The sequence below is a fragment of the Coregonus lavaretus genome (assembly GCF_964263955.1).
Source record: "Coregonus lavaretus genome assembly, chromosome: 6".
NCBI lineage: Eukaryota > Metazoa > Chordata > Actinopteri > Salmoniformes > Salmonidae > Coregonus > Coregonus lavaretus.
The window spans coordinates 40,055,429-40,072,342 of NC_139993.1; the positions used below are offsets into that span (position 1 = coordinate 40,055,429).

The 16,914-nt window shown below is 43.3% G+C and overlaps 1 protein-coding gene across 2 annotated transcripts in view; it reads left to right on the plus strand.

Moving 5' to 3' along the window:
• LOC311130584 (ephrin type-B receptor 1-like) overlaps positions 1-16,914 on the plus strand; it is a gene marked incomplete at its 3' end in the record, with an annotated part of 197,843 nt that overhangs the window by 147,784 nt on the left and 33,145 nt on the right. For both annotated transcript variants that reach the window (XM_084163356.1, XM_084163357.1), the window contains exon 6: positions 11,512-11,636. In XM_084163356.1, coding sequence (XP_084019482.1) covers positions 11,512-11,636 — 125 coding nt within the window. The remainder of the gene's footprint in view (positions 1-11,511; positions 11,637-16,914) is intronic.

Consider the following 16,914-nt stretch of genomic DNA (forward strand, 5'->3'; position numbering starts at 1 on the left):
ACAAATTCACCTTTCAGCAGGATAAGAACCTAAAATGCAAGGTCAAATATACACAAGTTGCTTACCAAGACAACATTGAATATTTCTGAGTGGCCTAGTTACAGTTTTGACTTAAATCGGCTTGAAAATCTATGGCAAGACTTGAAAATGGCTGTCCTACAATGGTCAATAACAAACTTGACAGAGATTGAATAATGTTTTAAAGAATAATTTGCAAATATTGTACTATCCAGGTGTGCAAAGCTCTTAGAGACTCACAGCTGTAATCGCTGCCAAAGGTGATTCTAACATGTATTCACTCAGTGGTGTGAATACTTATGCAAATGAGATATTTAATTTTCAATAAATTAGCAAAAATGTCATTTTTGTCATTATGGGGTATTGTGTGTAGATCGGTGAGAATGAAAATATTTTTATCCATTTTGAATTCAGGCTGTAACACAACAAAATGTACAGTAAGTCAAGGGGTATGAATACTTTCTGAACATTGGCTTGTAGAAACAGGATTCAAGCGGACAGATTTAATGCCTGGCCAAAATGGAACGTTCTATGCCGTTTGTGATTAATTTGATCACTTCACATTAGAGGAAAGCGGGGGAAATGAGAACGTAAATGGCATTTATTACCTAGTAGAGTTAATAGACCCCATCATCTTGCGTGACAAGGTAAGTGCTCGACTTGACAGATGGATAAAGATAAATAAATAGATACACCAAATAGCCAATGCCATTGTCTTTTGTAAAAACGGCTGCAGTGGTAATGAGTAAGCTTTTAATTTCACTTCAGAAAACTGGTCAGAGCCATTGTGTTGTTGCCAGGTAATTGGGCCATTTCAGCTGTCCCTGAGAAGAAGCATTTTATGTCATGGCTCTGTAGGGAAATATCTGTCATATGTTTAGAATAGAAGAAGGAGTTGAGAAGCAATGGAGGAGATGGGTATTTAGATAGTTACCTTAAAGCTAGAATCCTTAGTTGCTGCATCCATTTTTGGATGTATAAATGAATGATATATACCCATTGATTCTTGAAGAATATAACTTATAAATGCCTCATGAGCTTAGTTCAACTGTCGTACCACATCAGAACTGAAAATATAAGCTTGGTTTATTTCAAAGTGTAAACATCTTAGGTGTAAACAAACACTGTATAGCCTTTCTCCAGCCCCATCCCATAGCTTTTTAGCAAAACAGTGGCGGGACCACGGGGCGAACGCTTTGTTATTGTTTCAATTAAGGATTCTAGCTGAATGAGTTGGCTAGATCAGGGTTATTCAACCGGGGTCCGTGGACCCCTAGAGCTACTGCTGGGGGTCAGCAAACATTTTTAAATACTTGATTATTCTGTACATAATGTTTCTGCCATCGTCTCTTATAACCAAAAAGAGCTTCTGGATATCAGGACAGCGATTACTCACCTCGTATTGGACGAAGATTTTTTCTTCAACAAGTCGGACGCGAAGGATATCCTACAGACATCCGACAAGGCCCAAATCCCTGTCATTCGCATGAGAAAGAGACAGAGATATCGTGGACGTAGGTCGAGGTGCCTTGTAAGGATCCGACGGCGAGTGAGTAAACTGCCTCTTCCATCAATCCTATTAGCCAATGTTCAATCATTTGAGAATAAATTAGATGACCTAAGATTACGGTTATCCTACCAACAGGACATTAAAAACTGTAATATATTATGTTTCACCGAGTCGTGGCTGAACGCCGACATGGACAACATACAGCTAGCGGGCTATACGCTACATCGGCAGGATAGAACGGCTGACTCCGGTAAGACAAGGGGTGGCGGTCTGTGTATATTTGTAAACAACAGCTGGTGCACAAAATCAAATACTAAGAACGTCTCAAGGTTTTGCTCGCCTGAGTTAGAGTATCTTATGATAAGCTGTAGACCACACTATTTACCAAGAGAGTTTTCATCTATATTTTTCATAGCTGTCTATTTACCACCACAAACCAATGCTGGCATTAAGATTGCACTGAATGAGCTGTATAAGGCCATAAGTGAACAGGAAAACACTAATCCAGAGGCAGCGCTCCTAGTGGCCGGGGACTTTAATGCAGGGAAACTTAAATCAGTTCTACCTAATTTCTACCAGCATGTTAAATGTGCAACTAGAGGAAAAAAAACTCTAGACCACCTTTACTCCACACACAGAGACTCATACAAAGCTCTCCCTCGCCCTCCATTTGGCAAATCTGACCATAACTCTATCCTCCTGATTCCTGCTTACAAGCAAAAACTAAAGCAGGAAGCACCAGTGACTCGGTTAATAAAAAAGTGGTCAGATGACGCAGATGCTAAGCTACAGGACTGTTTTGCTAGCACAGACTGGAACATGTTCCGGGATTCTTCAGATAGCATTGAGGAGTACACCACATCAGTCACTGGCTTCATCAATAAATGCATCGATGACGTCGTCCCTACAGTGACCGTATGTACATACCCCAACCAGAAGCCATGGATTACAGGCAACATGCGCACTGAGCTAAAGGGTAGAGCTGCCGCTTTCAAGGAGAGGGACTCTAACCCGGACGCTTATAAGAAATCCTGCTATGCCCTCTGACGAACCTTCAAACAGGCAAAGAGTCAGTAGAGGACTAAGATTGAATCGTACTACACCAGCTCTGACCCTCGTCGGATGTGGCAGGGCTTGAAAACTATTACAGACTACAAAGGGAAGCACAGCCGCGAGCTGCCCAGTGACACAAGACTTCCAGATGAGCTAAACCACTTCTATGCTCGCTTCGAGGGAAGCAACACTGAAGCATGCATGAGAGCACCAGCTGTTCCGGATGACTCTGTGATCACGCTCTCCGTAGCCAATGTGAGTAAGACTTTTAAGCAGGTCAACATTCACAAGGCTGCAGGGCCAGACGGATTACCAGGACGTGTACTCTGAGCATGTGCTGACCAACTGGCAAGTGTCTTCACTGACATTTTCAACATGTCCCTGACTGAGTCTGTAATACCAACATGTTTCAAGCAGACCACCATAGTCCCTGTGCCCAAGGACACTAAGATAACCTGCCTAAATGACTACCGACCCGTAGCACTGACGTCTGTAGCCATGAAGTGCTTTGAAAGGCTGGTCATGGCTCACATCAACACCATTATCCCAGAAACCCTAGACCCACTCCAATTTGCATACCGCCCCAACAGATCCACAGATGATGCAATCTCTATTGCACTCCACACTGTCCTTTCCCACCTGGACAAGAGGAACACCTACGTGAGAATGCTATTCATTGACTACAGCTCAGCATTCAACACCATAGTGCCCTCAAAGCTCATCACTAAGCTAAGGATCCTGGGACTAAACACCTCCCTCTGCAACTGGATCCTGGACTTCCTGACGGGCCACCCCCAGGTGGTAAGGGTAGGTAACAACACATCTGCCACACTGATCCTCAACACGGGGCCCCTCAGGGGTGCGTGCTCAGTCCCCTCCTGTACTCCCTGTTCACCCATGACTGCATGGCCAGGCACGATTCCAACACCATCATTAAGTTTGCCGACGACACAACAGTGGTAGGCCTGATCACCGACAACGATGAGACAGCCTATAGGGAGGAGGTCAGAGACCTGGCCGTGTGGTGCCAGGATAACAACGTCTCCCTCAACGTGACCAAGACAAAGGAGATGATTGTGGACTACAGGAAAAAAAAGAGGACTGAGCATGCCCCCATTCTCATCAATGGGCTGTAGTGGAACAGGTTGAGAGCTTCAAGTTCCTTGGTGTCCACATCACCAACGAACTATCATGGTCCAAACACACCAAGACAGTCATGAAGAGGGCACGACAAAGCCTATTCCCCCTCAGGAGACTGAAAAGATTTGGCATGGGTCCTCAGATCCTCAAAAGATTCTACAGCTGCACCATCGAGAGCATCCTGACTGGTTGCATCACCGCCTGGTATGGCAACTGCTCGGCCTCCGACTGCAATGCACTACAGAGGGTAGAGCGTACGGCCCAGTACATCACTGGGGCCAAGCTTCCTGCCATTCAGGACCTCTATACCAGGCGGTGTCAGAGGAAGGCCCTCAAAATTGTCAAAGACTCCAGCCACCCTAGTCATAGACTGTTCTCTCTGCTACCGCACGGCAAGCGGTACCGGAATGCCAAGTCTAGGTCCAAAGGACTTCTCAACAGCTTTTACCCCCAAGCCATAAGACTCCTGAACAGCTAATCATGGCTACCCAGACTATTTGCACTTACCCCCCACCCCTACCCCATCTTTTTACGCTGCTTCTACTCTGTTAATGATTTATGTATAGTCACTTTAACTCTACCCACATGTACATATTACCTCAACTACCTCAACTAGCCGGTGCCCCCGCACATTGACTCTGCACCGGTACCCCCCTGTATATATAGCCTCCCTACTGTTATTTTATTTTACTTCTGCTCTTTTTTTCTCAACACTTTTTTGTTGTTGTTTTATTTTACTTTTTTATTAAATATTAAATGCATTGTTGGTTAAGGGCTGTAAGTAAGCATTTCACTGTAATGTCTACACCTGTTGTATTTGGCGCATGTGGCCAATAAAATTTGATTTGATTTGATAAGACAAGACATGGATTTTTTATTTTGCTAACTTATGATGGGGGTCCCTGGGTCACCAATTTGCCTGGGATGGGTCGCTGGGCAAGATAAGGTTGGAAGCTCCCTGGGCTATATTGAAAGGGTAATGGTGTGAGTGGACACCACTGTCCTTTTGGAGGAGTCACAGGGGATGGGAGATTGGTTGAAATAGTGCCACCCCGACGGTTCAGAGTAAAGGAAATCTCTGTTGAGGAGAGAGTTAGTTGTGGTTCAGTGAAGGGACCATTAGACCTTATTCAGGCTGGAGTGACAGAGCTGACAGGAACCCTGATTGATGCACCACTCTGTAACTCCTCTCCTCTCAGACACAGTGGTGTGTATTCTCATGCATACCTGATTTACCACCAACCAAAGATCAGCTTACTTCTTAGAACGTTTCAGTTAAATGTAAAATATGGTATTACACATTAATTTACCATTGCCTTTTACGGTTTATGCATTCTCAACTGTAGGGAATAATGTCTGAGAAAGTCTTTAGGAGAGTGAGTCAGTGGGAGCCATGAATTCAAACAGAGGTGCAGATTTAATGGCATGAAATAAATCAGCTAATGTGGGCAACATATTAACATTTACACTCCTACAGTGAGGGAAAAAAGTATTTGATCCCCTGCTGATTTTGTACGTTTGCCCACTGACAAAGACATGATCAGTCTATAATTTGAATGGTAGGTTTATTTGAACAGTGAGAGACAGAATAACAACAAAAAAATCCAGAAAAATGCATGTCAAAAATGTTATAAATTGATTTGCATTTTAATTAGGGAAATAAGTATTTGACCCCTCTGCAAAACATTACTTAGTACTTGGTGGCAAAACCCTTGTTGGCAATCACAGAGGTCAGACGTTTCTTGTAGTTGGCCACCAGGTTTGCACACAACTCAGGAGGGATTTTGTCCCACTCCTCTTTGCAGATCTTCACCAAGTCATTAAGGTTTCGAGGCTGACGTTTGGCAACTCGAACCTTCAGCTCCCTCCACAGATGTTCTGTGGGATTAAGGTCTGGAGACTGGCTAGGCCACTCCAGGACCTTAATGTGCTTCTTCTTGAGCCACTCCTTTGTTGCCTTGGCCGTGTTTTTTGGGTCATTGTCATGCTGGAATACCCATCCACGACCCATTTTCAATGCCCTGGCTGAGGGAAGGAGGTTCTCACCCAAGATTTGACGGTACATGGCCCCGTCCATCGTCCCTTTGATGCGGTGAAGTTGTCCTGTCCCCTTAGCAGAAAAACACCCCCAAAGCATAATGTTTCCACCTCCATGTTTGACGGTGGGGATGGTGTTCCTGGGGTCATAGGCAGCCTTCCTCCTCCTCCAAACACGGCGAGTTGAGTTGATGCCAAAGAGCTCGATTTTGGTCTCATCTGACCACAACACTTTCACCCAGTTCTCCTCTGAATCATTCAGATGTTCATTGGCAAACTTCAGACGGGCCTGTATATGTGCTTTCTTGAGCAGGGGGACCTTGCAGGCGCTGCAGGATTTCAGTCCTTCATGGCGTAGTCTGTTACCAATTGTTTTCTTGGTGACTATGGTCCCAGCTGCCTTGAGATCATTGACAAGATCCTCCCGTGTAGTTCTGGGCTGATTCCTCACCGTTCTCATGATCATTGCAACTCCACGAGGTGAGATCTTGCATGGAGCCCCAGGCCGAGGGAGATTCACAGTTATTTTGTGTTTCTTCCATTTGCGAATAATCGCACCAACTGTTGTCACCTTCTCACCAAGCTGCTTGGCGATGGTCTTGTAGCCCATTCCAGCCTTGTGTAGGTCTACAATCTTGTCCCTGACATCCTTGGAGAGCTCTTTGGTCTTGGCCATGGTGGAGAGTTTGGAATCTGATTGATTGATTGCTTCTGTGGACAGGTGTCTTTTATACAGGTAACAAGCTGAGATTAGGAGCACTCCCTTAAGAATGTAAATTATTATATAAAATTCTTGCTACCAATAGAATGTTATTTATATAGGGGATACAATCTTCCCAGCTCTGCAGATTTTGCTGTGAAGAGACAGAATCATTAGATCATTTGTTTTGGTTCCGTCCATTTGTAGCTTGTTTTTGGACAGGTCCAGGAATGACTAAAGGATTGCAATATTTACCTGGAGCTAACCTTGCAGATAGCATTACTGGGTGATCTGAAAAGTCATAGTCAATCGATCAATAATATAATAATACTTTTAGCAAAAATGTTTATTTTTAATTCACAATCTGTAGAAACAATGAGAATAGAAAGGTTCAGAACTTCTGTAAAACATCACAGTACAGTTGAAATATATATGGCAAATAGAAATCCTATATGGATGGTGTTAAGAGATAGATGGGAGGTGTTGAATGGAGTTGAAGGATGGGACTAATAACAACTAACAACAAATAATAACAAGATAACTAATAATGTACGCATACTGTGTCCATAATAAGTATATAGGTTGTATGTTGGGAGCTTTTGGGAAAGAGCACAGTTAGAAAGATATGGCATATAGAAGCAAACCGGATGGACATCATGAAAATGATCGGAGAGGTTGAGAGTAGAAGAAGTTCAGGAGAAAAAAACAAACAAAATATAATTATTGTAAAATTGACTGTGTCCATAAAATGTAGATAGTAAGTATAAGCTGGAAGTAGAGGCCTAAGCATTGTTGTTCACTAATTTACCCCAAGTAGGGAAAGGATGGCGGGGTTGAAAAGTAATAAAGGGGAGTATATATATAAAAACATGGGGGATTGGAAGTGATGCAGACAATTACATTAATGGAAGTTACAATCAATTTTTTTTTAAAAAGAAGTGTGCTCCTAATCTCAGCTCGTTACCTGTATAAAAGACACCTGGGAGCCAGAAATATTTCTGATTGAGAGGGGATCAAATACTTATTTCCCTCATTAAAATGCAAATCAATTTATAACATTTTTGACATGCATTTTTCTGGATTTTTTTCATAAAGACTAGTAAATCTTGTCAATTTGTAGAGAGATACTTTGTTCTTTGTTCCATCAGTGGGCACTTTGAGAGTATTTGGATCCATCAGACAGACTCTTGAATTCCGAAGCTGAAAATCTGTCATAGCTCTTTCACAAACTGTACTAATCATTGAACAGCTTCAGACGCTTACTCATAGACATTGCTTGCTACAGTAGTAAAACTGCTTTTCAATTTCTCATGGAATATATTTTCCTGCCGTTTTTAATCTGTGAAGATTCAGAATCACTGCATCAGCTAGTCCCATCCTCCCATGTCACCAGTATTTTGCAGAGTCATAGGGGTCAGTACTTTCTTAATACAGCTCATTCACCCATGACACCATTAGCAGCATACCACCCTACATCCCACTGCTGGCTTGCCTCTGAAGCTAAGCAGGGTTGGTCCTGTTCGGTCCCTGGATGGGAGACCAGATGCTGCTGGAAGTGGTGTTGGAGGGCCAGTAGGTCTAAAAAAAAAGATCCCAATGCCCCAGGGCAGTGATTGGGGACATTGCCCTTGTAGTGGGCCATCTTTCGGATGGGACGTTAAATGGGTATCCTGACTCTCTGTGGTCACTAAAAGATCCCATGGCACTTATCGTAAGAGTAGGGGTGTTAACCCCGGTGCCCTGGCTAAATTCCCAATCTGGCCCATACCATCATGGCCACCTACTCATCCCCAGCTTCCAATTGGCTCATTCATCCCCCCTCCTCTCCCCTGTAACTATTCCCCAGGTCGTTGCTGTAAATGAGAATGTGTTCTCTGACAACTTACCTGGTAAAATAAGGGTAACATTTTTGGGGGGATGAGACAGGAAACGCTTGCAGTGACTGTATTCTTTGCCACCATTTACACATAAGTAAACACCTCAGGAAAATATGGAATAAAATCAAGGTACAAGTATAGCTACAGTAGCCACTGGCAGTTAGCTATATTTAATATCTTATCACAGAAAGCCATGCTCTTGTGTTTTGGTCAGTTTGTCTCCTGTGCCCTATCAGGACATTTGGAAATTGCATCTGAACCAACGTCTGGTAAATAAGAAAACAAGAAACAGATGGAAATATTGCACTAGGCAAGATGACAGGCTATGTCTGGCTATCAGGAGGACTATCTGTCTCTGTGTGAGGGATCCCTGATGCTTCACACTTCCTCTGCCTGAGTAGAGGCGTTATCTAGAGCTATAAAACATTCACACAGAGAGAGAGGGAGAGCGAGAGAGACAGAACAATGCATTCAGAAAGAAAATACAGAGAAAGAAGGACAAAAACAAATTGTAGTACGACCAAAATACTTTCAATTCATGTTGTTTTGATCCAAATTGGTAAAGGAAATGGGGACATCCTCAACATTACATTAATCGTTGGCCTTAATGAGACTTTCCTAATGATGAAGCCTATCTGACAAAAAGGTAACATTGTTTTGTCTGATATATGTGAAGAACTATCTTTGTACTTTTCCTCCAAAAACAAGCTCTGCCTTATTCTTGTGGGAAGCGGTCTTGGGATATGGAGATCCTGCTTCTGTGGGACATTCTTACCTTATGAGGGTGCTCAGGAGATTGGAACTCTGACAGTTTTACCACCCTATCTTGCTTGTTCAAATCCTCCTCTACACATTTCTCTCCTTGTAAATCCACACACATCTTGGAGACATAAAAATAGCAACACGCTGAGGCAGGCCTTTGAGAGCTCTGCTAGTTTACCTCGGCCAATAAAAATGGATCGGTTACAGGAAGCCCAATATTTCAAAAATGATGATGAAGACCTCAATGTCACTGTAGTAACTTAACATCGGCCTCACTCAGTGTCATTGTTTATGGAGATTTTGGAGTCCTTTTTTTGTCAGGGGCAACATCGTATTGATAGTTTCAGCATGACAATCAGAAAAAAAACATGCATTGTAAGTATTAGCAACAAACTATTGAATTTCACGGCTTGCCAGTGGAGGTTGAGGCAGTTAACAGCAGTTGAAAGAGCAACAACCCAGACGCATGTCTTTTTATGTCAGGGATGCGTCACCACACTTAGTAGAGGAAATGTCAGATGGCTTTTTTGTAGAGTTTTTAAATATCCGCTTTGGGGCTGTAACTCAGACAGCCATAATTCTGAGCTGAGCATGAAGTCTAGTCTAGCGTGGCAGATTTATTTTCTTAGAGAACTGACAGTGTTTTTTATTCCTCTCTGATTTGGCTCCTAATTCACTCAGCCTAGTGCCAGCCACAGTCATAGAGGATAGGGAACACACAGACACACACAGCACACACACTCTCACACACGCACACACACACACACACACACACACGTTTGTTTTACTATCCTTGTGGGGACCAAACAATTGATTCCCATTCAATATCCTATTTTCCCTAACCCTTAACCTAACCCAACCTTAACCCCTAACCCTAAGTCCTAACCCTAACCCTACCCCTTAACCTAACCCTAACTTTAACCCTAAACCCCTAAACCTAACCCTACTCCTAACCCTAAACCTCAAACCCTAACCCTAATTCTAAACCTAACCCTAATTGTAACCCTAGACCTAACCCCTAAGCCTAAAATAGCCTTTTTCCTTGTGGGGACCGGTGAAATACCCCCACAGTTTCCTTGTGGGGACCGGTGAAATACCCCCACATTTTCCTTGTGGGGACCGGTGAAATACCCCCACAGTTTCCTTGTGGGGACCGGTGAAATACCCCCACATTTTCCTTGTGGGGACCGGTGAAATACCCCCACATTTTCCTTGTGGAGACCGGTGAAATACCCCCACAGTTTCCTTGTAGTACAACCACACACACATGCACACACACAGTATATATTGCATTACTTGTCATAGTAATAGGGTTTGGCCTGAATCGTTCACCCCTCACCATAAACCCTGTGTGCTCCAAAAATATAAAACATTTGTGTTAGGGAGATTCCAATCCACTTAGCTAGAGTTTCACTCACTAAAATCTAGCACCATATCTCATATTCCAAAAACCAAATCAGCAAATGAAATAAAAAATGAATTGAATTGAATAGAATAAAAATCAGGCCATTTGAGGCAAGGAAAGCAGCACATTTGAAACGGTCTGAATGATAGGATGTGCTGGGGGCCTGTAGACTGCTGCCTCACTGCTAGCCAGGCTCAGCGTAATTGATAACGTGGCGCAAAGCTGGAGCAGCGGTGCGTGAAAGAAAGCCAGAGAGCCTCCTCTCGCTGACTGATGACTATCCACGCTTCTATCAGCCAGAGCAGCAGTGCACAGACAGCCGCTCAACATTACCAACTCTCCCTGCCGCTGCTACAGTAAGGATGCTCAGTCACATAGAACTGTCGGGCTGTAAGACAAACATACAAACAGATACACCATTAAGTGTAATAATGCTTTGGGGGTAATATCCTACACTCCTCTCTCCATCCCTGGTCTAGGGCTTGCTGTCGTGCCCTCCACCCTCCCTGGGTTAAGATGATGGGTTGTTGGAGATGGTGGCCTGGGGGATTATGGTGGTAGCAGAGAGAGAGGGAGGAAATTGAATGGGCTGAGGTTTAATTCATAAAACATGTAATGGGCATTTCAACTTTATTTCTGTCTGTAAGGGGAAAGGAGGGCTACAAATCAAATGTGCTATAAAGTGAGCTCAGTTCGATGCCATATAATTGTTGTAATAGAAATACTATGACCAAGGATACCTCAGTACTGCTTAAAGGAATGGTATGACGACATCATAAATCTGTAGTGTTTCCTAAGAGATTTAAAAGCCATTAAATTAAATGGGACTCTTCAGTCAAGCATGTTCTTTCTTCCTATCAAGGAAAAAAGCTTCAAAGCTTCATACAGTTTCAGCACAGAAGGCCTTTATTTCATAACATTGATCAAACATGTAGGATGGTTGCAATACTAAAGAGTACTAAGGAAGCATCCATACAGTTGACCTTGCCCCTTTTGCCTGTTCCCTTAGCTCCCTCCATGGTTCCCATCATGCACCAGGTCAGCTCCACCATGAAGAGCTTCACGTTGTCATGGCCACAGCCTGAGCAGCCCAATGGAATCATCTTGGACTATGAACTGAGGTACTATGAAAAGGTAAGACAACATTTTAATAATTGATGTCTGTAATAAGAACTAAAATACCTGAGCAGATCATTATGTCCACCAGAGGCATCTACTTTACCTTCAATGGAAAGACACCCAGAAGGTTGTCTCTATTGGGTGAATCTTCTGGACGGGTATTGGTCTACCAAGCTTGTTGAGAATATTAGCCTTTATGCCTTTATCCTTTTCCCCATGGGACTCAATACTCATGTGTCATTATACTTGACACGTTTACTCTAATTATATTGTCCACTCTGATGTTTGAGTCATTCCCCTCATTGCATCTGAGAATGCCTTTGCAACCTTGATAATTATCCATTAATTGCGTTTAACTGGCGTCTTCTTTGGATGAGCACAGAGCACTGGGTTGCTAGGATACTGGCGTGCTTGGACCTAGTTTGTGTGAAAGGTGTCCTCTCAGTCTGGGTCCTTCACCAACCCTGTCTAACCTGTGGCTCCTCCACACAGCCTCTTCTCCACTGAGTAGCGGCAGCACACATAGCCTCTCAGCTTTATATCATTAGGTAGTAAACATGCTTAGTGAGGGCTGCCCTGTGGTCTCTCTAACCTTATATCCACTCCATCGCCCTAGCCTCCCTCTGGCTCTCTCAGCTTCCTCTATACAGTGGGGGAAAAAAGTATTTAGTCAGCCACCAATTGTGCAAGTTCTCCCACTTAAAAATATGAGAGGCCTGTAATTTTCATAATAGGTACACGTCAACTATGACAGACAAGTTGAGAAAAAAAATCCAGAAAATCACATTGTAGGATTTTTTATGAATTTATTTGCAAATTATGGTGGAAAATAAGTATTTGGTCACCTACAAACAAGCAGCATTTCTGGCTCTCACAGACCTGTAACTTCTTCTTTAAGAGGCTCCTCTGTCCTCCACTCGTTACCTGTATTAATGGGACCTGTTTGAACTTGTTATCAGTATAAAAGACACCTGTCCACAACCTCAAACAGTCACACTCCAAACTCCACTATGGCCAAGACCAAAGAGCTGTCAAAGGACACCAGAAACAAAATTGTAGACCTGCACCAGGCTGGGAAGACTGAATCTGCAATAGGTAAGCAGCTTGGTTTGAAGAAATCAACTGTGGGAGCAATTATTAGGAAATGGAAGACATACAAGACCACTGATAATCTCCCTCGATCTGGGGCTCCACGCAAGATCTCACCCCGTGGGGTCAAAATGCAAAAATCCCAGAACCACACGGGGGGACCTAGTGAATGACCTGCAGAGAGCTGGGACCAAAGTAACAAAGCCTACCATCAGTAACACACTACGCCGCCAGGGACTCAAATCCTGCAGTGCCAGACGTGTCCCCCTGCTTAAGCCAGTACATGTCCAGGCCCGTCTGAAGTTTGCTAGAGTGCATTTGGATGATCCAGAAGAGGATTGGGAGAATGTCATATGGTCAGATGAAACCAAAATATAACTTTTTGGTAAAAACTCAACTTGTCGTGTTTGGAGGACAAAGAATGCTGAGTTGCATCCAAAGAACACCATACCTACTGTGAAGCATGGGGGTGGAAACATCATGCTTTGGGGCTGTTTTTCTGCAAAGGGACCAGGACGACTGATCCGTGTAAAGGAAAGAATGAATGGGGCCATGTATCGTGAGATTTTGAGTGAAAACCTCCTTCCATCAGCAAGGGCATTGAAGATGAAACGTGACTGGGTCTTTCAGCATGACAATGATCCCAAACACACCGCCCGGGCAACGAAGGAGTGGCTTCGTAAGAAGCATTTCAAGGTCCTGGAGTGGCCTAGCCAGTCTCCAGATCTCAACCCCATAGAAAATCTTTGGAGGGAGTTGAAAGTCCGTGTTGCCCAGCGACAGCCCCAAAACATCACTGCTCTAGAGGAGATCTGCATGGAGGAATGGGCCAATATACCAGCAACAGTGTGTGAAAACCTTGTGAAGACTTACAGAAAACGTTTGACCTGTGTCATTGCCAACAAAGGGTATATAACAAAGTATTGAGAAACTTTTGTTATTGACCAAATACTTATTTTCCACCATAATTTGCAAATAAATTCATTAAAAATCCTACAATGTGATTTTCTGGAAAGAAAATTCTCATTTTGTCTGTCATAGTTGACGTGTACCTATGATGAAAATTACAGGCCTCTCTCATCTTTTTAAGTGGGAGAACTTGCACAATTGGTGGCTGACTAAATACTTTTCCCCCCCACTGTATCTCCCTCTTTCTCATTGATTTACACTGTTTTTCCATTGTTGTGTCCATTTCCTTTTCATTTTCTCTCTCTGCCTGCTGCACCTCTACAGCCTTCTGTCAGTATCCTTCTCTGGCTCTCTTCTTTTCCTCTCTCATATTGTATGGTCATACCTATGGAGTTAATGGATAGGATGTCACTTGTGGTTTCTATTGAAAAGGCTGTGTTGACAGCACTGTACTCTCATAAAGACTGCATTTACTGTAATAATGTATATTATCCAACATAATGCTGTCAAATTTGCTCTTTCAGAGAGTTTGGTCAAAACCCTCTCTGTCCTCTGATGACTTTGTTGTTTTCTTGGCAATCAGTGAAAGGTTGTTATTAATAAGCACTTCATATGTCCAGTTGTGAGAGCACGAGAAGAGGGAGGCTAGCAACACTGTAGTTGGCCTATTTAAACAGGCTAAGTTGCGTTAAAGATATTGAGTGTTCTGTATGTCAAAGACAACTAGCAATTTTAGCATTTTTACTTTTAATGGACAGGGCCACAATTGTTTTAATCTGTCTGTCTATGTCTGTATTTGGGATGGGCAAACCTTTAGTATGCCTGTGGACAATCAGCAGTCACTCAATTAGCCCATGTTAGCCATTTATTTTAGATTGATAAGTTAGTCTAGGGGCCAGCTATCTAAACTTGTAGTAAGCATGGGCCGATTGATCATCAGTTATCATATTAAAAACTGCAAACATTTGCCTCCATCCTATGGCAAAATGTGTAGAATTGCAGGAAATTAGCTGTAAAATTGCAAATTTTTCTCTCCGCTCAATGGCAAAATGAGTAGAATGGCATGAAATTAGTTATAAAATAACAAAAACTTCTCTCCGCCCCATGGCAAAATGTGTAGAATTGCAGGAAATTAACTTTAAAACGTAAATGTTTTTCTCTTCACTGTCACGGGCGGGCAGCAAAAATGTTTTGCTTTCAAGGTGAGGGGGAGCTTTGGCAGTTTCTGTATTTCTCTTCTGTCCTGAGACAGTAGTTATATTTAAATATAGAGACACACCTTTTTCATCACAGCAGAAGTCACAGGTTTATTTGAGGTGGTTCTGTATTTCAGGACTCCCACAGTGGTTCCATAGACACAACATAGTGCTGAACAAACTAATTTCCTCAGAGACACAATAGTAATATCGTGGAGATGGGGATAGGGATATTTACCTGGACCGCAGCCATACTGCAAAGAAGAGATGACGAGAAAACCAGAGTCCTCAGGGTGGAGAGTCAGAGAAGATGGCCCCACACACACAACACTGGGCTTGGAAGGAGAATAATACATTATACTATTACCCCAGGACCAGGTTACACTCCCCCATAGAGAAGAATGAAGAGAATTCTGGATCAAATTGCAGGAATACGAGTTTGAACGCTTTGTTCTATTTCCATACTTTTTTATCTACCTGGTCTGCCTAATATAATACTATAGCTTTATCACCTCTGTCTGGGCAGCAGGAAAATGTGTCAGAGCAAAAAGTAAAGATGATCAAAATAATTTTTGAAATCATGACATCATCAAAGAGTACCACCACAGTGTGCATGATGCTTTGTGGAGAACTACACATCTTTCATACAAAAAAGAACACAGCCCACAAATAGGGTTCATGCTTGTTGAATATGATAATTATGTATGGAGGGCCAGTGTAACATGCTATTTCCTGTCTGCCACTCCCTTCCTAGTTTCACCACCCCCCGTCCAGTATTTCTGTGTTAAATGCCAGTCGCCCAGCTGCACTCTCCAGGGAATGTCTGGAGCCTTGGGGGTGGTTTGATTTGGGATTGGGCCTGGATTGCACCAATTGGCCAATGAAAGCAGATATAAGATAATCTCTATTCCACCGAAGGTCTTTTTCTTCCTCCTGCAGACAGTGAAGAAGAGGTTGGTTTCCCGGTGGGACAGCACACTGATAATGTCAGCACTCCCTGTCACAATATCCTATTATGTAATACTCTACTCGGTCCGAGTACAAACCCCATTCCGCATTCTCTGCCTGTGTGAGAAGAATTCCATTTGCTAGCCTGTGCTGAGGTAGTGGACGCCATCTTGGCCTTCTTGCTGAGCATCAAAGCTGGTGTGATGATAAGCAGTGAGAATATTGGCGTGATGGCAAGGTGGAGTCTGCTATTGAAAGTGAAATGGCAAGGGCCAACAAGGCATATTTCATCCGTCAGCTTTGACTGAAGTGCCATGGACACTGCCAGGCTGAACACTGCCAGGCTGAACACTGCTAGGCTGTTGAGAGTTCAGTTCACAGTCCCCCTCCACAGCTCTAGGAGTCTACACCCCTCACAAATCTTTAAGAATGCCAGGGGGGGGATAAGGCCAGGGGAGGATGGGTTGGGGTTTCAGAGGGATGGGATTGGGAGATGGGTAAAGGGCGGTTCGCTGGGTATTTCTGGGGAATAGAGATAAGTGGCCTTGGGCATTTAAGGAAAGTCAGGCATTATACAAAGTCCCCCATATCTAATTCTGCACTGGACCTTGTCATTTAGGGAGGGCATGGGCTGAGCGAGGAAGCAGCTATATTTCAGGGGTGAAGTTGCATCTAATTTCTGCTCAGTGTTTTTCTTCTGATAGAGGAAGGTCAGAGCCTCCATTAGCTGAGGAGAGCGCTCCCTTCCTTCCTCTGTCTCTCTCTGTCTCTGTGGGTTGGCTGTTTTTGTGTGTCTGCTGTGTATGCACACATCTTTCCTGTTATAAATGACCACCATGGAGGATACTTACTGTTTCTATGGTCCAGACTGAAAATGCGTTCAGTCTTTATACAAACCAGCAGACCTAACCTGACAAATACGAAGTCACACATTCTCACTAAACACTTACTAAACACATGCTGGACATGTACATAGACTCATGTGTTCTGTAAAAAAAAAAGAGCATACAATCCACATCTCACACAAGCTATTTTCTCCCTGTATCCCTTCACTCTGGTCTGAGGTGAACCTGGACACGTCTCAGTGTTTTTCCACCTCCTGCTCCTGTTTGCTCTCATCCCTCCACAGAGGGAAGAGTCTGGAAAGAGAG